The sequence below is a fragment of the Pygocentrus nattereri genome, chromosome 28, assembly GCF_015220715.1.
Source record: "Pygocentrus nattereri isolate fPygNat1 chromosome 28, fPygNat1.pri, whole genome shotgun sequence".
NCBI lineage: Eukaryota > Metazoa > Chordata > Actinopteri > Characiformes > Serrasalmidae > Pygocentrus > Pygocentrus nattereri.
This window is the reverse complement of record NC_051238.1, coordinates 11,099,749-11,127,495: the sequence shown is the minus strand read 5'-3', so window position 1 is coordinate 11,127,495 and position 27,747 is coordinate 11,099,749. Positions and strand designations below refer to the sequence as shown.

At 39.4% G+C, this 27,747-nt stretch overlaps 2 protein-coding genes across 3 annotated transcripts in view; one reads left to right on the top strand and one right to left on the bottom strand.

Moving 5' to 3' along the window:
* med27 (mediator complex subunit 27) overlaps positions 1-17,834 on the bottom strand; it is a 106,848-nt gene extending 89,014 nt beyond the window's left edge. Inside the window, exons 1-2 of one of the 2 annotated variants that reach the window (XM_017716113.2) lie at positions 17,609-17,834; positions 16,263-16,407 (exon numbers count right to left, since the gene is read on the bottom strand). In XM_017716113.2, the coding sequence (XP_017571602.1) occupies positions 16,263-16,407; positions 17,609-17,811 (348 nt within the window). In that variant the 5' untranslated portion in view covers positions 17,812-17,834. The remainder of the gene's footprint in view (positions 1-16,262; positions 16,408-17,608) is intronic. The other variant, XM_017716112.2, reaches the window with a different exon arrangement.
* A 692-nt stretch (positions 17,835-18,526) lies between these two features.
* ntng2a (netrin g2a) overlaps positions 18,527-27,747 on the top strand; it is a 99,030-nt gene continuing 89,809 nt past the window's right edge. Inside the window, exons 1-2 of the mRNA XM_017716110.2 lie at positions 18,527-19,057; positions 19,876-20,441. Of these exons, the coding sequence (XP_017571599.2) occupies positions 20,205-20,441 (237 nt within the window). The 5' untranslated portion in view covers positions 18,527-19,057; positions 19,876-20,204. The remainder of the gene's footprint in view (positions 19,058-19,875; positions 20,442-27,747) is intronic.

Genomic DNA, 27,747 nt, shown 5'->3' with positions numbered 1-27,747 from the left:
GCAGTAGTAAATTATACTAGAGCTAGAAATGATAAGGCTGTATAAATTGTATTCAGCTGTTTGACAGCAGTCGGCCAACTGAGGGTTAGAACAGCTTGTTGATCTCATACGCTCACCTATGCATCAGGCTCTCTGAAGTCCAGCTATGGCCAGCACAGGCCCGAAAATGATACAGGTCTTGATTTAACCTCTAATTCACCAGGGTATATTTTGGTTTGTCCATCTGAATTGATGTGACCAAATCACAAGGCAAATTATTCAGTAAGTGCATGAAATAAATGTACATTTTTTCATTTTTTAATGTATACATTTTTTGTAATAGCTCCCCTTAAACTAACTAAATTCTTTTGTCTACGCTGTGATATTTTTATTTATACTTTTATTTATATTTATGCGTATTTTTTAAATACTTTTATATTGCACAATTTTTATTTTATTTATTATGAATGAACTTTTCTGCTGTTTTATACTTCTCATGCTTTTATTTGTTGAGCTTTTATTAGTTTTTTTAATCATTTTTCTCTTCTTACTCTTTTGTTTTTATTTTGTATTGTAAGCACTTCAAGCTGTGTTTTAACGCATGAAAGGTGCTATTTAAATAAAGATGATTAGCATCAACACCACCACCACCACCATTATTATTACTACTGCTACCTGCGCTATTAGCTCAATGTAGCTAACAAGTCATAGAACGAAAAATCCCACCAGTCAGCACTGTTCAAACGGCATATCTAATCACATTGTGTTATCCGTAATAATAGACAAAACCATGTAACACACAGTACATTCTGAATCAGTTATGTTACGTCGAGAGGTAAAGAATCTTATTGTCTTTTTTTATTCACTACGTTCTTGAGCAAGAAAATGCAAGAACAGGAATAAAAATCACACATTTTATTCTTAATCTGTGTTTACTGACCTGAGCTGATTGAGCTCACATGCTCACTCGAATAAAATCACAGTGCTTCCAGTGATAAAATAAGCTTTTTGCATATTTTATACTAGCGAAAGTGCGGTGGAGCACAGAAAGCTACGCACTGATAGGTTTCCCTCTGACCAATGTGGACATGCAGATACTGGAACTACTCTGACAGCAGGACATGTTTAAGGGGTTGTCACTGAACTCTCAGGAGGGACTGGCAGTGAGATGCTTGGTTCAGTGGGGTTAAACAGGAGCAATGTTGGTCAGTGTTCTTCAACTATGATATCCACAACACTCACAGAAGGGCATATTGTGAAATAATGAGATGTAATTTATGACAATAAATATCATTTTGACTTTGCCTAAATGACATTGCCCAAAAGCCTACCGTGACATTAGGCTGAAAGAGCTGCTACACTTTATTATAGCCTACATCGTCAACAAGGTTGTCTGAGCATGTTTTAAGAGGGGAAATATAACCTAATAACTGAAAAATGATGTTTTGAACTGCAGCTCCCACAGGATGCACACATCACAGCCCAACTACAGCTAAGAGGAAGTCTGGCACACTATGTTCAGTGACACTCAAGCCAGAAAAAATTATACTCATCTTCTTGGCATAAAAGGGCTGGACCTCAACTTCCAGAGAATAATCACAGTTTAAATCACAGTCACAACACTGGTGAGAAAAATCGCAAATAGATATTTTCCCCAAACTGTCCTGTAACATACTGTCCTATCACTCAGCCCTAACAGGAGAAGTGGGAGCTCATATCTGAATTAACTCTGCACAGAACCAAGCTTCAGACAACAAACACGCCTTGACTGATCACCTACCTTTGGGATAAAAGGAGAAATTGTGAAAAAGACTTTTTTTACCCCCCCAAACAACAAACTTTTAGGAAGTTTGATAAACATTTATGGTGATAAGTGATGCGCTGAACTTAAAAGTTTTGACCAAAACTGAAATTCAAGAAGCACTCAGCTTAAAAAATGAAAAAGAAGTTTTATATATAATTCATAATATAGAACTTCTCATTTATATATAATTTGCTGTTTTATATGCTTTGTAAATAATGCAATAATACTGACATGCTGGGAAAGAGAACCGAGAGAGGACACAAGGACTAGTATAATTTTAAACAGCGTGCTATAGCTAATTGTAAAGCACCTTCGCTGTATTTACGGAAAACATCTCACTTTTTAACCTCTTATTCTCCAGGGTATATTTTGGTTTGTGCATCTGAATCCATATGACCAAATCGCGAGGCAAATTATACAGTAACTGCATGAAATAAATGCAAATTTTTATTTTTTTGTAAAAGCTGCCCTCAAATTAACAGAAAGTGTGTTTTATGATCACACATATTGCTCTATGCTTACAGTTTACTGCTGAAAGCCAAAAATCTTAGACGCTCTTTGTTTTATTTTATAAAAATCGTTTTTACAGAGCAGATCACTGAAGAAACGGCATCTGTTTATAGTTTATAGCCCAGATTTGTTGAAACATGGATCAACTTTTTGGAGTTCAGCTTCTTTTATTATAAGGGTGTAATATTACATCACCCGTCTGTTTGACTGGAAAGAAGACAGTTACAGCCTCATACGACACCCAGCTTCAGGGTGGAGCTTATGAAATATGAAAGTTATGAAGAATATGACGAAGTGCGTTTTGGAACCAAAGAGTTTAAGAGGTTAACATTAAAGCATGTGTAGATCCAGTTCAGCGGTCTGAAAGTTCTCTATTCAGCACACTTTAGTGTTAGTCATTCAGAGAAGAAACAACCATAAACCTCAGCAGTACCTAATAAACACATGTTTGCTGTAACAACTTTCAAGATGAGAGGAAAAAACATTACCAAAAGATGCGGAGATGTTATTCAACATTATTTATGTGATTTCCATTAAAGTTCTTCATTAAATCTAAAAGCTTGTAAAGACTACTGAATGCAGCTGTAGTGGCCTGTGTTTAAGCATTTCCCTGTTGAATGTGCCTGTGCTGACCAGCGCAGGAGAACGATGGACGCAAACAACATTTTTATTCATTACTTCCCACTTTCATCATTTCAAAGATCTGTTAAGCATTACTGGTGGTACTGGTGGCAACTGGTGGTTGGTTAGTGTAGTGGTTAACACCTCTGCCTTCTACACTGTAGACTGGGGTTCAATTCCCACCAGGGTAAACACCCTACACTATACCAATAAGAGTCCTTGGGCAAGACTCCTAACACCACCTTGGCCTACCTGTGTAAATTGATCAAATTGTAAGTCGCTCTGGATAAGAGCGTCAGCCAAAATGCCATAAAATGTAAAAATGCATTAGATTTTGACAGTTAATTGTAGCTCTTTTTAATCTTTTGCTTTTTTCCTACCGAAAGCTTCTGCCTATTTATATCCGCAAGTGCCATTTTCAAACAAACATTTTCAGCAGGCAAAATTCTAGTGCGCCCTTAGTGGCGATAAAAAACTGCTCGTCATTTTGACAGTGATCAGTGTTAGGAGACAGTAACACTCACCAAAATGCTAATGTTTTTACTAACAGGTTTATTGACAGAGCCCAGATATAAACCCTATAGACAATATCTGGTCTCACGTTAAACACAAGCTAGCTTGGCAATATTCTTTTCTTTCTTCAAATGAAGCCAGTAATGCTGAGTGGAACAACATAGACTCTTCTTCCTGTAAAAGGCTGTCTGCAAGTTTCAACATTTAAAGAAATCAAGTTGAAAATCCCATATTAACTAACTTTATCTATTTGTTTAAATCTGGCTAACCTACTGAGTAAAGATTTGTTGTTAAGACCATTAAAAGCTTAATCTTTTGCCTTTTAGGCTGGCTTAATTTTTCTGCACAGCAGTGCACACCCTCACATAAAACGCAGGGAAACAAAGATGCTTCCAGTTTGCACTTAATGAAAATCAGCTCTGCTCAAACTGCAGCAAAAACTCCAAATCCAGAGTCCTTTCTCCTTAGTGGCCGCACCGCTTCCACTACAAACACTGCGCAGTCCATGTTTCAGAGCAGGATCAAACGTTTCAGTGATTCAGGTCTAAGTGTGTTCATACAGCAAAAATGATTTGAATAAAATGTTAAAGTATCACATTTGAAGTTAAAGTGTTTCCTCCCATGCTCAGGTAAATTGCCACCTTGCCGATTTCGCCCAGTAAGGACTAATTGCAGGGCCTTCATCTCCGCACTCATTAGCCGTGTGACTGTACAGTGGGAAATGTGGGCCGCCTTTGGCAATATGATCTTGAGAGGGCAAATCAAGACATGAGGTTTCTGGAGAAAAAGCAGAGCTGGACAGTGTTTCAGCTGGGCTCTGTAACAAGCAGAACATGCACTCAATCCTAGAAACCCTGAAGAGGGGGAAAAAAAAAAAAAAAAAAAAAAAATGCACTCCGAGACAAACTGCTAAAGTATTTACCTACACACCAAATGTTTAGACTATCTGTTCTGTTTTTATGAGTGTGCGAGAGCAGAAGAACATCAAACACAACTGTGCCCCATAATTAAGATTCTGATGTAAAACACTCAAAACGTCTCCTTTAATGCCGCCTAGACAAAGCTGATTTTGTAGATTTTGAGGAAAATCTTAGTGATGTCTTGGTGTCTGCCTGCAAAGACATAGAAAGACACTTATTAAAGGACCAATATCATAAAAATTTGAGAAATTTTTCTCACTTTTTCTCATTGATGTACAACCCCAATTCCAATGAAGTTGGGACGTTGTGTAAAACAGAATACGATGATTTGCAAATCATTTTCAACCTATGTTCAATTGAATACACTACAAAGACAATATATTTAATGTTCAAACGGAGAAACGTTATTGTTTTTTGCAAATATTCACTCATTTTGAATTTGATGCCTGCAACACGTTCCAAAGAAGTTGGGACAGGGGCGTGTTTACCACTGTGTTACATCACCTTTCCTTTTAACAACACTCAGTAAGCGTTTGGGAACTGAGGACACTAATTGTTGAAGCTTTGTAGGTGGAATTCTTTCCCATTCTTGCCTGATGTACAACTTCAGTTGTTCAACAGTCAACGTTGTCATATTTTGAGCTTCATAATGCGCCACACATTTTCAATGGGAGACAGGTCTGGACTGCAGGCAGGCCAGTCTAGTACCCGCACTCTTTTACTACGAAGCCACGCTGTTGTAACACGTGCAGAATGTGGCTTGGCATCGTCTTGCTGAAATAAGCAGGACGTCCCTGATAAAGACGTTGCTTGGATGGCAGCATATGTTGCTCCAAAACCTGTATGTACCTTTCAGCGTTAATGATGCCTTCACAGATGTGCAAGTTACCCCTGCCATGGGCACTAACACACCCCCACACCATCAGAGATGCTGGCTTTGAACTTTGCGCTGATAACAATCCAGACAGTCCTTTTCCTCTTTGGCCCGGAGGACACGACGTCCATGATTTCCAAAAACAATTTGAAATGTGGACTCGTCAGACCTCAGGACGCTTTTCCACTTTGCGTTCACCTCTGGAATGTTCCAAACAGGTGTTTTTTTAGAATTCCTCAACTTTCCCAGTCTTTTGTTGCCCCTGACCCAACTTCTTTGGAATGTGTTGCAGGCATCAAATTCAAAATGAGTGAATATTTGCAGAAAACAATAAAGTTTATCTGTTTGAACATTAAATTGTCTTTGTAGTGTATTCAATTGAATACAGGTTGAAAAGGATTTGCAAATCATTGTATTCTGTCTTTATTTATGTTTTACACAACGTCCCAACATCATTGGAATTGGGGTTGTAGTTACTGTGATAAATTAAGTCACAATACACAACATTTTTCCAAACATATTGTGCATATCCACTTGTGAAACACTGACCAACTGGATGTGTCATTAAAAGAGATCGTTTCATTTAAAGAGAGCAAAATTAGTTATGTTTAACTGGATTTAGTGCTACACAATATACAAAATATTGAAGAAAAAGCATTACGTTCGTAGTTTTGATAGATTTTTTTTTAAATGTAGCACTACTGGTTATTTATTCTCCATTACAACCGATCAGATGTCTGAAAAAGTATATATTGTGATATGTTGTATATCATGAAATTTTTTGGACGTTATTCCACTTTTAGATTTTTGCCATATCACCCACTTTAGTGATGCATACCGTGTATTGTGAAAGTGTCTTGAAGTATCTTGATATAACATTTCTGCCATATGACCCTCCCCTACCTCCAAACCCTCTGGAAGTCTTAGATATGTCAGGGCAGCCTCATCAGTGGGTTGTCAGAAAGGTACTATATCAGAACTCTCTACCGAAAGAGTCAATGTGAAGCTGCTGCATGGTAAAATCTGTCACAAGCTTGAATGTCTTTTAGAAGCTTCAAATGTCTGCGTTTAATCTTCAACTACCACCTAGAATGACTACAGGTGTCCCCACTGGCCACCAGAGGAAAGGAGATTCCAGTCTTAACTTCTACACTCGCCAAACCAGGAGACCCTCAGACTTTCCCACGCTCAACAGGACATGACAGTGATAGTCTGGCCTGTCCCACAATTCACCTGCGCTCAGCAGCCCCTGCCAAGGCAACCAGCGGGAGCTGCCTGGCAGTAACGGCCACCAGGCTAACAGCCTGATGTCTTCCCTGAGCGCAGGAGCACAGATAAGCAGCTACTTAACCGTCTCAGTGCTCCCCGACGGCTGCGATTCACAGCTGGCCGTGAGCTGTGAGCGTTAATCACAGCGCTAGCTTCCATTAAGCACTCGCTCCCGCGCAGCCCGGCCATAATTGACAATGATTTAGTGGCTTCCCCGTCAAGCACCAGAGACATGGCAGAAGAAGCAATGATAAAAAAGACAGAGGAAGATTTTTATCTGGAAGGAAGCTATCATTACTATACCGCAAAGAGCAATGTGATCCGTTTGGCTGTAAGTAAGCCTGCCTGGTTTCCAACATGGTGGAACATTCTGGAAAGAAAACTGAAATGACAAAGGTATGTACTTTCAGAACAACTTTCAGACCAACCAACCAGTTTTTTTCCAAAAGAGTTCCATGCAATACCAAAAAAAGGTTCTATGGCTTGTAACTAAAGCATTTTTTTATTCTTAAAAGAAAATGGCCAGATCTAGTCCCAAAATCTGATAAAACAGAGCTCCCCAAAACAAACCTGCAGTGAGAAAGACAGCAGCAGTAAATTCATTACTAGACCAAGAAATGCTCAAAAGGTGTTACTGAGGAACATACAAAGGCTGCCACAGGCTATCCTGATCATTTCAGTCATGGTGTTTTTATTCTTCTTGAAGCTGGAAAGGTTTTGTATTAGACTTAAACATGAAAACAAAAAAGACAGACAAAACAAAACGGGCAGATTTGTGCTGTCGCTGAGGTAACATGTTAGCTGGTTAGCTTTTCTTAACTTAGCTTATCAGCCAGACAAACAGGACTGCAAAGCGCTCATATTCATGATCAGAGCACTGATGCAAAGCACTCATAGATAAACTATGGATTTTGTATTGCTTCATGAAAGTTTTCTGAAAGATCTTGCGTAAAATATGACTAGTCCTCCTCAGCATCGAATGCACGGTGACTCGCACCAGTGTTAGCGTCAGCATTAGCGCATCTGAAGGAATAGCTTCTGTTGCTAAAACTTCCCACTTATTAGACATGAAATTACCGCTTTCATGCCAACTGATTAAACAATTTCCCTGGTCTAATTAATTCAGACGTGGTTTTCAAAATCTATTTTTTCCACTTTAAACCGATCTACATTCATATTTTGTTGGTTTTCACTATTTATCTTCATTGAACACTGATCTTGTGAAGCTGGTTTATTTCTGAATGAAATGTTTCATTCAAAGCTTCATTGATTAAGTGTGCAATGTACATTCTACATTTATTACCAGAAAAACTGTTCTGTTATTATTAACTGTATTTATAAACTTAATAACTATTAATAATATACCTTATATACCTGCATGCATATATAAAACTTACCTATAATACACCTCTTTTATTTATATATATATATATATATATATATATATATATATATATATATATATATATATATATATATATATATACACACATACATACACACACACACACACACACACACACACACACATTATATACATACACACACACACACATATATATATAAAACAAACCATTAATAATAATATTATTTAACTACTGTTGGTGATTTCAGACCATGCCTTCGACTTGGTGGTAGTATGAGGGAAGACTGATTGAGAAAGGGTGGAGAAAATTCAATATCCTCAAGCAAAGGTCATAATCATAAACATCATAATGTCTACCTTGCATCATGAGTCAGTGCCATATACTGTTTATTGAAGTAGCCTAGTAGCCTGTGTGTGTGTGTGTGTGTGTGTGTGTGTCACTCCAGTCTTGGTGCTTATCATAATGCACAGATCTGACTGGCTGAGCAGCGTCATGTGTGACATTTACAACGCATGTGATTGGTCTGCGCGTGTACCGGGTCACTAAACCGGTACCATAATGACTAGAAATGATACACTGATTAAAATTGGACCACCCCATCAAAATTAAATGATGATCAGTTTATCAGTTATAGGTCCAGGTCCACAGAGGACAACGTCTGGGTTCGGACTCAGAGCGCAGACCGCCTATTAGCGACCTCAGCTTATTGCTTTAACAGTCTCCCCACAGATCATGCAAGTTAAAAAAATAAATAAATAAACATGGTTTCTTAATTTAAATGGTCAAAATTGATAGTCATTTTTTACTGTAATATCGTATTTATTAAACTGCCATATATTTTTTCTACAGACTTCTAGATTTATACTTTTATACTACTACAATTACTACTAATAATAAAGATAACAACTGTAATCTACTAAAAGTAATTAAGAGGTGTCAGTCACTGTCGTGGCGGAACATTTGTCTATCCAGAAGAGTAACTTGAGAGAGAAGGAAAAGTAATTGCAGAACATTATGGTCGCTCCATTTACCATTAAAATTGAACACACTGTGAAGGAAATCTAGCATTTTCAAATCCTGTTAATAAGTAAGTAAACAAACAAATAAATAAATAAACAAACAAACGGAGATGTTTGGACATGGACATGGTTTTGTTCTGACAGTGATATAAACTCTTGCCTTTGCTAAAGAGTCCCTTCTGTGAGAAGAAGTAACAGGGCTTCTGCTCCAGCTATTACTGCAATTACTGCAGCAAAATCGTCACTGCAGAACAGACTTCCTAAAGCCTAAAACACACTGTTGTGAGGAAAGAGGAGTGGAATTATCTTGAGATGGCCATGATCACATAACATCAGAGGCAGAGGAGAAAAAATGAAAACGCATGTCCCTGTTTAATAAAACAGGGGCCTGGAGTAGGAAGAGACCTTGAGAGTTCTCCTCCCGACTACATCAGGCAGCGCGCGTGTGATGTTGATTGGCAGGTGGTAGCCGAGGGCTGAACATGCTTCTCTCTAATGAAATGTTTATTCAGCCGCTCACAAATCCAATCGAGCCGCCCAGTCAGCTAGTAATTCCTGACCAGATTATGCATCACTTTCACTTTGAAAAACGCAATCTCGGATTTCTGAAGTCCTCAGGACAGTTGAGGTAGTCCTGACTCTAAAAGCGTTTCTGGATACGAGTGCTTTGAGGGGCAGAGACCAGACTGACAGACTGGGATTCAGTTTTATTAGAGATAAATAGAGCAAATGTGTGAATAATTGATCCCAAAGATCCAGCAAACGCTTCACTCTGAAATGGATACTTTTGGATCAGACTAATCTTTTTTAATATTTCTTGGTCTTTACAGCTGTGACCTCTTTCCTGGGTAAATTCCAGAGGCTCACTTCGAACAGTCCCAGGTGAACAGGTGCCGTTCCCACTCTGTGAAAAGAGCTGCTGCCCAAACGTAGACCTTTCAAACGCTCCTCCAGTGCATTAATGGAGCTCTTTTTTTCGCATGGCAGGAACGTCTCACATCGATTGTGTTTACATTAGTGTGTGTTGCCGCAGTCAGGTCCAGCGCAAGCGTCGATATTCCTGCAGCGCGTCTCGGCTCCGTGCCCACATCCGCCTCCACAGCATCCTGCCCAGTCGCTCCTAATCCTGCCTTAAAGCTCTGTTGCTCTGGGCCCTGACCCTGGGGTGTGGGAAACTAGCCTGGACACGCTACAGAGGAGAGAAGATGGGGGTGGGGGGTGCTGGGGGGGCTTCCACTCCTAGTATGATGGCCTCGGTGTGCACATCCTGAGCTAAAGTTTTGGGCACTCTTAGTGAATACAGGTTTTAGTGAATCCCAAAGTAAAAAAAACACGTCTTCTAAAAATACACTTAAACATTAATATATTTGTCTGCAATTTTAGTGCCCAATTTAAATTTAGTTTCCTAGTTTTAAATGTTGAAACAAAAATAACATAACATTTTTGCACAGGCCAGATTTCATGTTGCCCTGTGTGGCGCCTTATTCAAAAGAAAGTCCTGAAGCGCTCCTTATAATGTCAGTGTGAGTGAGCAGGGCTAAACAGTTGCATGCTGAGTAGGCGAATAGATGAAAATGTGACAGTTTGCTTTGCATCACAAAAACAACAAATTCAAAAGAGGATATTATTGCAGTTTACTTCCCAAATAGAATGTGTATATATATATAACCTGAGGAGTGAACCGCATGTTTTAAAACTTCTAACAGCGTTTATATACAGCCATATACAGTTATAGAGATGAAATCAGTTCAACTCTATAACTAATTGAAAATAGTACAAAGACGACAAATCTCAATTTGAAACTGAGAACTTTCACTGGTTTGTTTTTAAATATATGATCATTTTGAATTTGATGCCAGCAACGTTTCAAAAAAAGCTGGGACAAGAAAAGATATTTAATGCTAAAAAAAACCCCAAAACAATCAATCAAACAAACAAACAAACAAACAAAAAACCCTCATATACGATACATAATACTACTAAAAGTTTTGAGAATCCAGCGGAATCTTGCACGGAAAGGAAAAGGCTGAAACCTGTTGGGATGGCCGTGATATTTGGGTCACCAGTATCCACACATGAGACATTATGTAATAAATAAATAAATAAAAACAATAACAATAATGTTCAACTTACATAGCACCTTTCTCAGACCCAAGGTTGCTTTAGCTGAGCTTTAAAGGAGGACACAGGAGGAGAGGGACAGTCACAGAAAGAGTTTTGTTTGGGGGCCACGATGCTGAATGATCTGCCTCCATTTGTGGCCAGTCTAAATATTGGGACAACTAGACGACCTGAGCTTGATGACCCGTGTTCAGGCAGGGCAGTAAGGAGGCAGGAGCTCGGCTAAGCAAGCGGGTGCTAAACCATGTAGAGATTTGTAAGTTAGCCAGAGGACTTTAAACTGGATACAAAGCTGGGCAGGTAACCCGTGTAACTGATATAGAACTGGGGTGATGTGTGCTGACATTTTAGGGTGAGAGAGGATTCGAGCTGCTGAGTTTGGTAAACACTGAAGAGGGCAGATAGTTTTGTGAGGAACATCAATGAGAAGGGAGTTGCAGTAATCTGAGTGGGATGATATGAAAACATGGACCAGAGAGTCAGAGATCCAATTATCAGCTGACCTCCTATAACTTTGTCATTCAGCTTTCTTGACTATTAAAGAATCATCTACAGCTCTGCTCATCATCGTGGACGTGTCGAACATTTTAATGATTCCAAACATGTGAAGAAGCTTGCAACTAAAAAGTGCCCAACAGCTAAAGGTCAGAATGTCTGTACAGACCTCTGGCCTCTTTCATATCTCATAGAATAACGGATGAGGAATCAAATCAATTCCACAATGTCCACAAACAATGTCTGTCATCATTATAAATGATATACAGTTTTATTAGTATGTTACAAATATAATCACTTAAAAACACTGAACAACTGCTTGTTTTGTTACAGACCATATTCAGTCCTATTTGTGTAGAATTAGCTTCATCTTTGATTTGTATTTGTTTGATTTGTAGATTTAGTTTGTGTAGATTTGTGCAGCATAATATGTTACAAATGTCAGTCCTTCATTTTTTATTGTAGTGTATTCATAACATATGTAGGATTTTAAGAAAGGTTCTCTACGTGAGTCCAAAGGGGGGTCCAAAGTTTCCAGAATTTGTCCGTTTGGTGACGCAGATCGTAGGTCGGTTTTTCCAGGGGAAGCAGAGTTGCAGCTTGGGAAAGCCACTGCTCAACAGATGGCAGAGAGGAGCTGGCCCTTTGAATTAGGATACATTTTTTGCCAGAAATTAAAACATTAGAAACAGAAATTTGCCATCAGTATCAAAAATATGTTCCGCTCCTATTCCCAAAAGATACAGGGCAGGGGACGTCTGAACATCCTGTTAGAAAGATACTTTCTGCCGTGATACGTACTCTGTCCCAGAAAATGCCAGTTTTCTTACACTGCCAAAAGGCATGAGAAAACATTCCTTTTTCAGTTTTACACTTAAAGCACAAGTCAGATCTGTCTGGAAATCTTCTGTAGGTGAACAGGAGTAAAGTATGTCCTATTCATGAATTTAAAGTTAAGCTCGTGAACACCAGATGAGATTGGTTGGCCCAAGTCCCTTTCCCAAATTCCTCTCAGAGTGTCTGACGATGGTTTAACACTGTTTAGCAAAATGCCATGGATTAGTGAAATCAACCCTCTAGCCTGGTCCTTCTTAACTAGCAACACTTCAAGGTCGGTTAATTCCTTTCTGAATCTCCCGTCCTTATTGGTTGAGGTGATCCGGTGACAAACCTGAAGATATCTGAAAAACTCTGACCTAGGAAACTCGTATTGTTCTTGCAATTGTGTGAACGACTTGAGTCTTTTTTTTTTTTTATATTTTTAAATGTAGGACAACTGGACTTAACCTGCTCCAAGATATAAAACCTCACAAATATAGTGCTGCACATCACAAAAACATATTAAAGTATTGTGATGTTACATTTTTGCCATATAGCTTGTTATTATGTAACAACTCTAAACAAAGTGCACTATGATTTCTCATTAGGCTGAGCGGGATTTTTGCCAGCGTTCTGTAAAGTCTGTCCAACGTCCTAGTACACATAGTGGACAAGTCAACTGTACCAGAAAGGTAAAGTTAAAAAAACAAAAAGTCAACCACAACTGCAAGGTGAAAAATCTTCTCCAAGTGGGTGATCCAGTTCTCAATACATATCTAGAATCTGGAAAGTACGTCTGTATTTATTCTACTGCTTTAACCTCGAGCAGCATCTTATCTGTACCCAGAAACAATACAACAAAAAGTGTCAGCCTGCTTTAGCGTTAAAAAGGCAAGCGAGCCGGTGGGTGTGGATGGGAAAGCAGCTAAACAAGAGCTAAGCACACCCGTCAGTGCGCAGGCCGCGCAGATGAATGAACTGTCAACCGCTATTGATCCAACACTTTCATCCCAGTCATTCCATATCAGCTCAGCCAAGCCGTGACACCCTGCACTGTTTCATCTACGTAGAACGTAAAGGTTCATCCTGATGCGCCGCACATCCGTCCCCACTACTGTATAAAACACACTTAAAGACTCAGCAGCAAAGTCAGTAAAATAGCTGCAGTTTCCTAAACATGTCCTCGTTTCACAAGCCTCTGCAATCAATAGCGATGCCTCTGAATCCACCTGAGCACAAGACATCAAAGACGAGCCGAACAAAAGGCAGCCATCCTTTAGTGAAATTTACAGCAAGAATAGCAAATCCTGTTGAAAGGCACTCAGCGCACAACAGAACTGATGATCAAAGGGGGCCAAGCACTTGGCTGTAATGGATATTGGGAAAATGTTGATATTGCGTTAAGAAGGTCCACATCTGTTGAGTCTCGAGTATGTGCTCTCTGGGGTAGGTGCCATCTGCGAGCAATCAAGAGGACTGCCTCAAGGACCTAATATTAATCCAAACGCTTACAACACAATTTTCCTGGATTTCTCAGCTATTCTGATGGATTTCTGAAGGGAACACATTTTCCAAAATTTTCCTAAGATGGCATATGTAAAATCAAGCCTGCAAACCTGAGGAAAACATAATGCCTGACTGATGAATAAAGCTAATTAAAGGGGAAATCCACAGATTTTTTCAAATTTCTGCATGATTCAACGATTGAGATTTAAATAAAGATGGATGTAATGAAATCCAGTGGTGATGATAAACAGATCTTGTGATGTTTATAGCCATTTTATTCACTATCTAAAACCACAAGTAAGCCTACACATGCCTTCTGAGGTTTTATATGTAATGTTGATCATGGGAAAACAGCAGTAAATCTGAATTTACTTTGGGGACTATTTTGCCTTAGAAAACCCTGCAACTACCTCTCCACCCTAAATGCATTTTTTTCTTAAAAAGGTGGGTTAGTTGGCACCAGGCAGTGCATTCAAAACCATTTTATGCTGTAACTTTCTGTGAGGGAGCTTTTAGCGGCATTAAATTCTTCAGACGTCTGGTTCCTATCACCACCACTGTGTTATCACAAGTTTCTCCTGAATAAAGCATTTCACATCAAACCACTTGGTTGGTTTACATCTTTTTGTCATCTACATTTTTAATGATTTTTAGTTAGTTTTTCTTTTATGTAGTAATGTTTACTTTTAATGTTGCCAGTATTTACCACAATACACCTTTTACAACACACAGAGGAGGAAAAAAAATCGAATAAATTAACAGAGCAAAAATCCTCAAACACCTCCACCATGTGACAGTTCCACTTCTCCCTAATGCGTACTTACAGTATACATAAGAAAAGTTATCCCAAGCATGATTAAATTTCCCTTGAGAATAACTCACACTGGCTATCACCCTTTTTATTAAAGCTGTTTCATCTTAGCAATTTATCATATCTTTTATGATCTTAATGATTTATGCAGATTTTTTTTTATCTGTGGAATTCCCCTTTAATACGGAACAGAAAAGGCTCTCAAAGCATAACACATCGTTTTAACTTCATGACCATAACCTGGGAAGCTTAATATGCATAAAAAAGCTCAGTGTGGAAGATTCAGCTGCCTCAGAGTGAATATCTCCAGTAGAACTCACTGCAATTCATCTGAAGTAGGTGATTCATTCAGTGATGTGGAACATATAAGTAGCATTGTCCAGAACCTAATTCCCCTTATAAGCAATTTAAAATTCCTTGTGACCATTTTTGCTTTAATCATCATGACAAAGTTTTCAGTTTAATGTACATGTTTAACTTTTTACTTTTCAAAAAAAAGTGATTTTATTATATTAGTGATCAAAAATATCTTGATCTTAATACTGGATTTCTTAAAGCTTCACAGCACAAACATCACTGTGAGAGGACAAAGTGAATATCATTCAGAACGCTAATGATGTGACTAAAGTAAATATTGATATTTTGTTATTAGTGTCATGGCACGACTCAGTCTGTGTATATCTGTGTATAACTGTGTATATCCTTTACAGGCGAAATAACGGCTTTTCACCTTTCACATCTGTACAGTACACATTCAGACGGGAAAAATACATATGCAAAATTTTAACACCCCTATATTCTGCAGATTTTCTAAGTAAATGTCCTCTACAGCACGTGTGTCAGACTCCAGTCCTTGCAGGTCAAAACACTGCAGACTCCAGCACGGTGCCTCAGTCAACACACCTGATTCGGCTCATCAGCTAATTAGTAAGGCCTTCATTAACTGAATTCAGAGCGTTAGAAGAGAGTAAATGCTGATGTTCACAGCACTTTGGCCCCCAAACTAACACGCCTGTTCTGCAGGCAAACTTTATTATGGTATTTTCTGCATTTTTAGTGCATAAATTCTATTTATTTGCTGAATTTAACATATTAGAAAAACAAAATATACAATGAGATAACTTTTGCACAGGCCACATTTTGTTTTCTCGCCAAATATGTTAAAATCAGCCAATAAAGAGTAATTGTGCATTAAAATGTGCAGACATGAGCTCTATGTAGAGAACGTGTAAACCTATTTTCACTTAAAAAAATCAACAAAATATGTTGTTTGATCAGGATCGCCAAAATGATCGTAACTGGACGCATTTTCACGAGTATGCAAGGCTCAATTCTCTCTGCTCTGACACACCTGATTCCACCCATAGAGGGTCTCATAATTCTCTGATGAGCTGCACTAAACATGCCTCCATGAAAAAACTGGGAAAAGTGATAGATCCATGTTTAAACGCTCCTTATTGGAAAGTGCGCCATAACTCACATCACTGATTACTACAATTCCAACACTTCAAATGAATGTCATTATCATTGTTATTATCGCATCAAATCTCACATGTTTAATACATCAGCGTCAACCTTTATCCCAGTGTGCTGCTCCCTAGTGAACATCCTACACCACTGAACACTTCTCTTACCTTGTTGGACCATTTGTAAGCCTGGAGAAGCTGGCTGTACAGAGGGGTCTTGTCTTGCACTGGATCTAAGCTCAGTAGGCCACTATTATGTAAGGGATGGCTCTCTGACGGCCTTCCAACCAGATTGCTGAGTCGCTCCAACTCACTGCAAACAAGACAGAGACGAATTTTTATTTAATCTAACATATTACATAACCAGAAATGCTTCCTACATGTGAATAATATTTAGATGCAATATTCCAACACATATTACTCAATAAGAATTGATTAACTGCATGTGTGATACATTTGGATATAACTGTCATAAAAGGCTACATGGTAATGTAGAAGAAAATTCAAACACTTCCCTCACATACATCATAATCTTCTGACACATGCCTCAAAATAATGGTTTCACTGCAAAACTTAAGAAGCAAACTTCAGATGCCAAAGGGTTTTGGCTGATACACTACATTTGGTGTAAGGGGAAAATTGAATGAAGATGTGCTGAAAAAGTACATGCATGACAGGTTTGACTTATTTACTATCACAAATGGCTACATAGGAAATGTTGATGTTAAATGCATGAAATACGGCCATAATATTTTAACCACCTCCTTGTTTCTACACTCAATGTCCATTTTATCAGCTCCACATACTATATAGGTGCACTTTGTAGTTCTACAGTTCTACATTATAGACTGTAGTCCATCTGTTTCTCTACTATACATTGTTAGCCCCCTTTCACCCTGTTCTTCAGTGATCAGAACCCCCACAGGACCACCACAGAGCAAGTATTATTTGGGAGGTCTATCATTTTCAGCCCTGCAGTGACACTGACACTGTGGTGGTGTGTTAGCCTGTGCTGTGCTGAGCGAATCAGAAACAGCAGTGCTGCTGGAGTTGTTCCAACAACGTAGGAGTGGACACAGTGTTTAAAAACTCCAGCTGCACTGCTGTGTCTGATCCACTCAGACCAGCACAGCAAACACTAACACACCATCACCACCACGTCAGTGTCACTGCAGGGCTGAGAATGACCCACCAGCCAAAAATACCTTCTTTGTGGTGGTCCTGACCATTGAGGAACAGAGTGAAGGGGGGGTGCTGACAAAAGGTGGACTACAGTCTGTAACTGTAGGACTATGAAGTGCACCAATATGGTTAGTGCAGCATTTATGATGGACGATGAGCTCAGAAACTGCTCGGTCTAAACAAAACGGCGAAGCTTCGCGTTAGAGAAAACACCGATCTGTAAGATCAAACATGCAGTAAGGAAAGTAAGCGTACTGGACAGCCGATTAGGGTTTAGTTAGTCCGTTAGTCCAGACGCGCAGCTTTGTTGCTCTGACTGCTGGTCAACTCACGTTAAGTCGCGGTTCACTGACTGCAAATTGTCCTGAAACTCGGCGATAAACGCCTTTTCGCGTCCTTCAAGGGTTTCCTTATTCTTCATCCCATCTTTCAGTGAGTCGAAAACTCTGGTCACACTGGACCTAAGAGCCTGAATAGCGTTAATCGCTTGAGAAAAAGCTTCTAAATTCACACCAACATTCATAACATCCGCCATGATTTCGCCGACTGTGAGAGCCGGCGCGCAAGTGACGTCAATCCTTAGCGGCATCCATGGGATTTGTAGTTTTAACGGGCGCCGCCGCCTGCAGAGCTTTACATTGATTTTTTTTTTTTTTGAAAATCGTAAATATTCAATTACAAAAGATCAATTACAAATTACAAAAGTTTCGCCTCTGGCCATGCGCGTGGCCTGAATAATCTCATGTTTATGTTTAACCACCATTCAACCCTGGAAGTAAGACCCAGTAGTGATGAGCAGTAATACTAGCACAGAGCAACAACACGGATCAGCATAAACTGCTGAAATGAGAGCAAAGCTGAATTTGAGCACACTCTTCAAAATAAATGAAGGCCCTGTTTACATGTTTACAGGCTGCAACTGTGTAAGCAGTTTTTTTTCCTATGTCAGTGCAACTTTTTTTCCTCACTAAATAAAAGCTAGTGCCCGGACCTGATCACGTTATGATATATATAAATAGTCAAATAAATCCAACTTAAATTAAAATGATTAAATTCTATAAAAAATAAAAACCACCTTTGTTTTGTACTCCACTGGGCCAGGTTACAGCATAATGCCTTTTAGTATGTACATGAAGCAGCATAGGATGAATATGACTGCGTTTATTTGAGTTTACGTTCATATTTCATGAACCTTCCCTCCCAGGTGCTCCAGCCTCCGTCATGTGACCGCCGTCCTGCCCCTTTAAGCAGGGCGGGCTGCCTGATCTCCTCCTGGGACGCTTATATGTTCCAAGCAGGCACATAAACTTTGTCACTAAGCCCAGGTAGGCTGGAGGCAGCGGGACCGCGAAGAGCCAGAGTACTTAAAAAAGCCTGAAAACAAGACAAACAGGAGAAAAGCGCCGAGACACTTAATAAACGTGGCTGCCGAGTAAGAGCGTTAGAGAGAGGGAGAGATTGGGAGATAAGATCCAGATCACGGAGGAGGAGAGAAGACAGGAGGACGGCGAGGGAAGGGTGGGATGCAGATGGTTGAAGCCTTCAGGACGGAGAGCTGAAGGAAAGAAAGCCGGAGCGATAGACATAACTGAAGGACGAGGCTGGAACTTCAACAAAAGAGAAAGAAAGCGAGAAAGTAGCGAAGCGTTTGAGGGGAAAATTAGCCTAGCCATGCGCGAGCTCCCGGGCTGAAGCGCTGGACGGAGAGGGACGATGGTGTGCGCGAAGTTGGGGTGGCTGAGAGGTGAGATGGCGGGGAGGCAGGACGAACAAGACTCGGGGTAAGTAACGTTAAAGTTAATGTGAAGTTCATTTGCTGCTTTTATCGCCTCATAACTTTTGATAGAGCCGTCTGGGTGGGCTGCATAACGGAATAGCCCACTTTTTAAAACGTTTAAATGCAGGCGAGGCGCATTCCGTGTAAAATACAGCCGGGATGTGAAAGTTTCATGAGTTGCTTTGATTTTAAATTCTGAATTTGAGTTGCTTGAGGCTACAGACCCTCCTCAGATAACCGCATAAGTAAGACGAGGCTGAAGTTGGCTTCCTGTCTTAATCGCTAGCTTCTTTTTTTCCAATTTTCCCGTTCCACCTTAAACGGTGCAGCAGTGCCGCTCTGGCGCCTCAGAATGTGAAGCACCAGAACGGAGCTGCTGCACCATTTAAGGTGGATTCGAATGAAGAGCTGATTTGAGCTTCGCTTTAATGGGGAGACTTTTATCATTTGATTATTAATTCTCATTATAGTACATATAGTTACAGTAAATGTAGTTACAGTGGGAGAAATGATTAGAGGAACTGTTCTCCTTCCTTAATCCCCTCAAGCTTATCTTTTATTTTGCTTTTGCCTGGCAAATTGTCAGCTATTTGTCAGAGCAGATTTCTATGCTCTTGAGTATTATTTTCCTATTTCTGTGAGTTTCCTGTCATATCTAAAGATAGCAAAGCGTTTGAGATTCATCCTGTTTAGCTGAGCCTCATGGGAATATCACCTCACACCGTTTGAGTTTCTTCTGTCTTTAAAGCATCCCAATACATAAAAAGGAAAATTGTAGTGCCTGCACGCTTCCTCACGTTTCATCTTCATCTAATTTCTTAGACAGAAAATCACGGATGAAAGCCACTAATGATCAAAGCCACCGCACATCTACAGCATGAGGACGACCTGTGGACTTCGCAGCCGTTCACACGAGGAGATATTCACCTGAACCTCAACTGCTATGTCGCCGTAGGTTGATGAGATCCGTTCACACTGAGAAAAACTTTTCAAGTGATTTCACATTCAGTTTCCATCGCCGGCCACTTCGTCCAGAAAGGAGAAAGTGAGCGCGGAGAGCGGATGGTCAACATCCCGAATGATGAGAGGAGCCCAACATCCATGCTGATCTTGTCCGCACGCTGTCCAGCTGTGGCAACGCTTGCCTTTCCATGCCCGCGGTCGTACCCAGTGCCATGCTCTTACAGGCGTCCCTCTTCCTCCACTGTGTCCTCTTGACTCTTGGCCAGTACGACATATGTAAGTCGCTGGTCAGCACAGACGATGGACCCACATGGGAGTTTTACGCCTGCCAGCCCAGACCCATGCTCATGAAGGACTACATGCAGATCAGAGTGGACCCTCCAGACATCACCTGCGGGAATCCGCCCGAAAGATTCTGCACTTTGGTAGGTGTGAGTTCAGCACGTGGGGTCAGCAACTCTGTTTTATACCTTGTTTAACTCCTTAAAGCTGCAGGCTTATTATTCAGTTATTAATCTTAGACCTAACTACTTACAAAGTGCTATCTAGCTTATGAGAGTTTAGGGGTTAATGTAAAAGTTATGACCTTTTTATTTGTAATTTCAGTTTTTAAACAGCACAAAATGTGTTTTCTGGGGTGTGCAGTTATATAATGCAGCGATGGGGTTGCTCTCACCAACAGGTGCTGCTTACCTTGGACTGTGGCTAATTCTTAAATGAATTGTGAATCAAATGCATTTAATGCGTAAATGAGTCCGCTGGAAAACATTTACAAGAGGCGTAATGATGCTACATATTAAACCAAAGAGAATGAACTTAACATACGCAAGGCTGTAGGCTTATTCATGTAGTTGATTAGCCGTAATAAAAGCAGAATGTGTTGCCTGAACCCCTATAAAAATGATTTGGAGAGGTTTTTTTTTTTTGAATGGAGATTTAAAAAAAATTTATTTCAGAAGCTTCTAGGCATGCTACACATTAAACTACTATCCATGTAACATCGTAAACCATCCCTAAGGTCCTTAAGGACCTTAAAATAGTTTATCATGGTGCACTACAGACAACTAAAATAAGAAGTGTATTTAAGATAGGACTTATAGGTTGCACTAACATCATAAAATATTATGGATGCACAGTGATATGGTAATTATATCCGTATCAGCAGATGTCTCTTTAAGAAAGTAATGTCGGCATCGGACAGATGTTTAGCTTTCAAGCTGGTAGTCAATGTTTAAGCAGTGCTCGTCTACTGAGGTAAATATCTGTGTTTTACAGCATTTGAAATAGAAATAAAACCATATAAATAAACACTTTGACTCTGAACTTCTGCTCCAGGTATATTTAGTCCCAGTTTCTACCTTATAAATGTTTATGTATCGGCATCAGCAGATATGTGCATGTAAATATCAGATATCGCCATTGGTTCTCAGTTCTGCATCGGTGCATCCCTAGAATATGGGACTCTTATGTTCCTAAGCTAAATCTACTGATGTTCTGCCCCTGAGGCTCCCACCCCAGTTGCAGCGTTTGTACCCAGTGTACATGGGTTACTTACTGAGCGTAAAGAGGTTAAGGTTTTCTCATACAGGGCACGGTCTGTAATCATCACAGTTATGATACTTAGTAGCTCTGATATTTGTGTGCTGGTTTTTTGCCTTAAATGTTTTTTTTTCAGTTCTGTCCATGGTGGTGCAGTTGGAAGCTTGTGTTGGAGATGCGCAGCAGCGAGAGGTTTCATGTGTGGTTGGGTTTTGGCACCAACACTCTGAGATTGTTCCAGCATGCATCATTTGATCTGAACCTGTTTCTTTTCAACTTTCCACTAACCTGAACAGTGACTCAGTATTGCACAGATTTAAAAACCCACACACTTAATAATGAAGGTGCCTAAATGGGTTCTTTGGAGCGATAACATGGAAGAACCACATTTGATCCCCTAAAAACCTTCTCTGAATGTTTTTATGGGTGGTTTTGCACCTTTAAGAGTGCAGCTTTGCTCACCATGTGATGTGACTTTGCAGAAATCACTCAACTCCACGTTACAGTTTGTTTTCCGCGCTGATCCGTAATTCGATTCCTTTGTGTTTTTGCTTCGCTGGTTCCTCTCGCACTAGCACAGGTTGGTAGCGGAGAGCGGTTAATCTCCATCAAAGATTCGACCAACTGATGCTTTGGGCGCCGAGCCAGGGGTTTGATTGCAGAATAATCGGATGGAGGATTTGTCCAGCTGGGCTGCTACTATGCGGTGGGCCGCAGACAGAGCGCAGTGTGTGACAGGGTGCTAATTCACACGTGTAGAGCCAAGCGTGGGGGTAAAAGGCAGGGAGGACTTGAGCATCACTTGGGAAGCGACGTCACTCTCTCACCGGACACCATGTGCCACATGGGCGGGGGAGGGTTGGACACTGAGCAACTGGGCTGTGATGGGCCTTGGAATGATGCCACCGAATCTGTGTTGTAGGTTTTTTTAGGGGGGTAAATGGGTGTCGTAGTCTCAGTAATCGTGTAATTATGTAATTACATGGCTAATTAAATGCTTACATAATTCATTACATTTGCAGTGAATTTACTGTCTGGAGTGGAAAAATTGAGTCTGCGCTTTTTACTTTTTTTTTTCATTTGTTTCAATGTCAACAAATGGAAAAAATGTAAGAAAAAAAAACTTCTGCAAAAAAAACCAAAAAACATTTTAATCTGATTTAAATGATAGTAAAATACCTCCTACCTACGAGTACATACGTGGTGTGGATTGAAAGTTTAGTATCTGCACAGATATTTTCAGCTTGTTTCATCAACCATGGGTGAGTAATCATTAATATCAATTTACGAATTACAGCATTTACATGTGATGTTTTTATTCCCCTTTACTTTCAAAACAATGGATTGTTATGGAGCATTAATGAGCCATCAGACTACAGTAGAACATATTGTCCAATGAGATCTCCCACAGTGCAGTATAGAGTCTGAGGAAAATACTCAGCTGAAGTGTCTCCCTGATCCATTTGAGCTGTAAAATTATGAAACATTTTTATATGTAAAGCTTGCTGACTTTGCTTTGGAGCTCACCCTTTTCCTACATGGTTAGCAGTCTGAAGTTTCTTCAGCAGGATGCAGTTTCAGTATGTAAGTTGCCATGAACCCCTCAGCAAAAAGCGCTCGCAAGCAACTCTGAAAACAGGAGTTTTGTTAATCATTCTAATGTTATTTAAAATGTGATTTTCATTAAAGATTTTCAATAAATCATGGCTTAAAAAGCACATTAGTTAAAAATAGAGTAGAAAATTGATTTAAGTTGTGGCCATGGTGGTGAAGTGGGGCCAGTATAATCTTCATTAAAAACATTTAAAAAAATCGTCTGGATGGGCGAAAGGGTAAAAACATTATAGCACGATACTTCAAAGGCATTTTCACAGCATGCATCACAACATTTATTTTTTATGATATTTAATGCATTGGAATAGATTAAATAGATCCTGTGATGGCTCTTACAAAAATACTACAATAATAATAACAACAACAATAATAAGAAGAAATTAACAAATACAGTTATTTTTATTCAGTGTTTTACCGATTGCATCGCACTATATCCAATTAAACAGGCTTTCGTATTGAAACATATTTAGTCTCGTGTATATCTATATAAGTACTGACAGTGTCTATGATATGCTCAGAAAAGTGTATTGTGACATAATTTATCCCGATAATGATAAAATGTTGTCATATTGCCCACCCTAATGCTGATTAATGTTAGAAGTGCCAATAGAATATTGGTTCATCTGGTACACCAGTTGAAACTGAGTTGTTACATATATGTTATATAGTTGTTTTATTTATATATATATATATATATATATATATATATATATATATATATATATATATATATATATATATATATATATATACACACACACAATCACAATCGCTGCTGTTGGAAGAAAACCTCGTATCTCCATTTTTTTTTTCAGTTTTTGACATAATTTCGAAGGACCTGTTGCTCTTTTTCATGATGAATGGAGTGAAAGAGATGGCCCAAAATCACTTGGAAAGATGTCTGGTTCCATTGACTTGCATTAAAACTACAGTATGTTTTTTCTTTCTCCTGTAAAGTTATAATTTTGGAGATATGAGTTTTTTTTCTGGCAACGGTGGAAAAAATTATTATTTATATATATACACACACACACACATATATATATATATATATATATACATATATATATATATATATATATATATATATATATATATATATATATTTAAAATGTAGTGTAAGCCTAAATTTAACTAAAGCAGTAGGCAGTTTTTGATAAGTATTCTAGATTTATGAGCTATCTCCACATCTAGCCCACTAGTGCAGCAAAATTACTCCTTTAAAATGAACAAGCTCAAACTTTAAAAGTTTCTGTGCACTTTTTCACTTTTTTATTCTGATTACTTTATCAAAGCATTGTGTCTTTTCTAGTAACAGTTGTTTTTTAGGTGCTTAAACATTATATATACCACCAACTTTTTAAAGCTTTACTACAGATCCTTTAAAGTTTGGAGTTAAGTTTCTGTTTTGTTCACCATCTTTGGTAGCTTCCTCCTTTCAGTCTGATCGCTGTTTCAAATTTCTTGTGTTCATCGCGATTCACACTCTGCTTGCTCATTCAGAATAACCCCGCACAAGGGTTTTATTTTCATGCATACTAATAAGACAAGGCTTTTTTGCATGTTAACTTGAGATGGCTTTGTGAGCAAAAGACAGTGGGAGAGGTGTTTTAGCAAAGGGGGAGCAATGTCAGCACTTTTCTACTGCGATTGATAAAAGCTGACTGTTCATCTCATGCTCAGACCACTCTGTGTTTATATGTATAGTTGGAGGTACAGTGTTAGGGGGCCAAGCACTTTTAAACTGCTGAGAACTCCTGGCACTCACAACTTCAGATCCATTCCACCCTAAGAACCTCTTTATTCAATATCCATCCATCATTATTCTTTATGCTCATTCTGAGACATACCATACCACTTGGGACAGCCAGCCATGCTTGTGCATAAAAGGAGCATCCAGGACAGGCCAATTCCTTAATGAGCAAGGATGGGGTGAGGCTCATTAGGTATTCTAGGTAAATTTTAGATGTTTCACCTTTTACGATGCAGTATATCATCAAAAGTTTCACAGAATCTGGAGAAATCTCTGTGCATAAAGGGAAAGGTCAAAAACCAGCACTGAATGCCTGTGGCCTTTGATGCCTCAGATGGCACTGCATTGAAAACTGGCATGCTTCTGTAATGAGTATGACTACATGGGCTCAGGAATATTCAGCAAACCCGTGTCAGTAAATGCTGTTTTTCTCTGTGTATGCAAATGCAAGTCAAGACTTCACTATGCAAAGTGGAAGCCACATATCAAAAAAGATCCAGAAATGCTGCAACGCTGCTGACTTCTCTGGGCTAAATCTCATGTGAGGTGGACGGATGCAAAGTTGAAATGTCTGATATGGTCTGATGAGAAATTTTGAATGTCATGTTTTCCAGGCAAAAAGGAAAAAGACCATCCCAAATGTTACAAATGCAAAGTTCAGAAGCCACGATCCGTCATGGTATGGGGTGTTAGTAGGTAACGTCTGTGAAGACTGTGAAGGCACCACCTGCTGAAGGGTACATACACATTTTGGAACAACATATGCTGCCATTTTTTCGGAGATGTCACGGCTTGTTCCACTAAGACAATGTCAAGCCACACTCTGCATGTGTTACAACAGCATGGCTTCATAGTAAGAGAGTTCGTAGTAAGAGTGTCTCCCATCAAAAAAACGTAGCACATTTTGAAGTGCAAAATACGACAACAATGTAGACTACAGGCTGTTGAGCAGCTGGAGTGTTATATAAAGCAAGAATGAAAAGAAAATTCACTTTCACAACAACAGTTGGAATCCCCAGTTTTAGAAACATTTTGCAGGCATCAAATTTAGAATAAGAGTTTATATATCTACTCTGTAGACTGGAGTTCAATCCTCACCTGGGTAAACACCCTACACTACACCAATAAGAGTCCTTGGGCAAGACTCCTAACACCACCTTCGCCTACCTGTGTAAAATGATCAAACTGTGTATATTACAAAACCAGGAAGGTGAAGTAGTTAACATAGTAAATATGTTTTCTTTATGTTGTATCTGTTTTCATTTGCATTTTGTGCTTTTTTTCCCCACATTCACACGTGTGTGTGTGTGTGTGTGTGTGTGTGTGTGTGTGTATGTATGTATGTATGTGTATGTGTATATATATATATATATATATATATATATATATATATATATATATATATATATATATATATATATATATATATATAGTGTATGCGTGTGTGCATGCGTGTGTGTTAAATATAAATGTATTTATATTTATTTAAAATATTTAATATTTTTGCTAATATATGCCAGTTCAGAACCATTGGTCAACTGTACTTGTGCACGATAAAATTTGACCTCTGCAATTAACCCATTTGTGCAGTGGATGATGGACAGCCCTACCCATGGCGCCTGGAGAGCAGTTGGGGGTTAGGTGCCTTGCTCAAGAGCACTTCATTCAAGTTCTGTTGGACAGGGCTGGTTCCTTAACCTCCAGCCAACAACAGCCCCCCCTTATATCAAATATATGTTTGAAATTCGTATATTGGTGGATATCCCTGTGTTATCAGGTACACTTACATTTACCACCAAGTTCACAATTTTTTACTCTCTGCGAAAGTGAAAAGGTTGTGGTATTAGTGAACCCAGAATCTACAGTTTCCTGCGTGTAAATATGACTGGATCAGCCGTTTGAGTACATTTACAACTCTGACTGTGGTATTTCCCATTCTTCTGCCACCACTTTAACACAGCCTTAGTTGTGGTCAAGTCTCACCTGCTAGCTAGGCCTCCCCATCACATGATGCTACCAGGCTGGAAGGCTGAAGGCACATGCTTCATCCAAGACTCGTGAAACGCCACCACATCTATTCAAACTGCCTCTGACGTAGCAGTCATTGGACAGCTCAACACGATTGGAGGAGAACACTAAATACCAATTCCATTACATCAGCTAGAAGATGCTTGCATTGGAGAGAGGGAGGACAGTTATGCTTTCTTGGATTCCTGGCCACAGATGGCTGTGTCATTGCCAAGGAACACACTTGTGAACATCATAGAACTGCTGTTGCATTTTAGTGGTCTCGAGGCCAAGAGGGAGAAAATTGTAGTAATTAAGGCAAACTTTGACATCGTAGATCACATGAGCAGAAAAATGAGCAAGAGGGAGTTATTCAGACATAAGGTACTGTGGCTGACATGCAGTTTCAGGAATAATAAAGAAGCTCTAATATTGATACTTCATGTTATATGAATGGTTTTATAGGATGGTGGAATTATGCATGCGTAATTAACCAGGCACCCAATGTCTGATGAGACAGTAACAAGGCTGGAGGTGGGAGCTCCTCCCCCTTGCAGAGAAATGCAAGCCGTGCATTTGATAAAGTACGCTTGCTACTCCATTAAGCCACTATTAAAGTGTGTACAATTGACGTCCCCCCTCTTGTCCCTGAAAGCGAGTTAATTGATCAAGCATAAGCCCCTTCAGATTCAGTAACTTCACTTTCTTTGGAGAAGCTTTCCGGCTCATTAAAGATTTAGAGGAAATTTCAGTCACTCAGCGCCCACAGGAGATGCCGTTGCATTTTTACTCAGCGCTTTGCTTTTTCCCGAATGTGA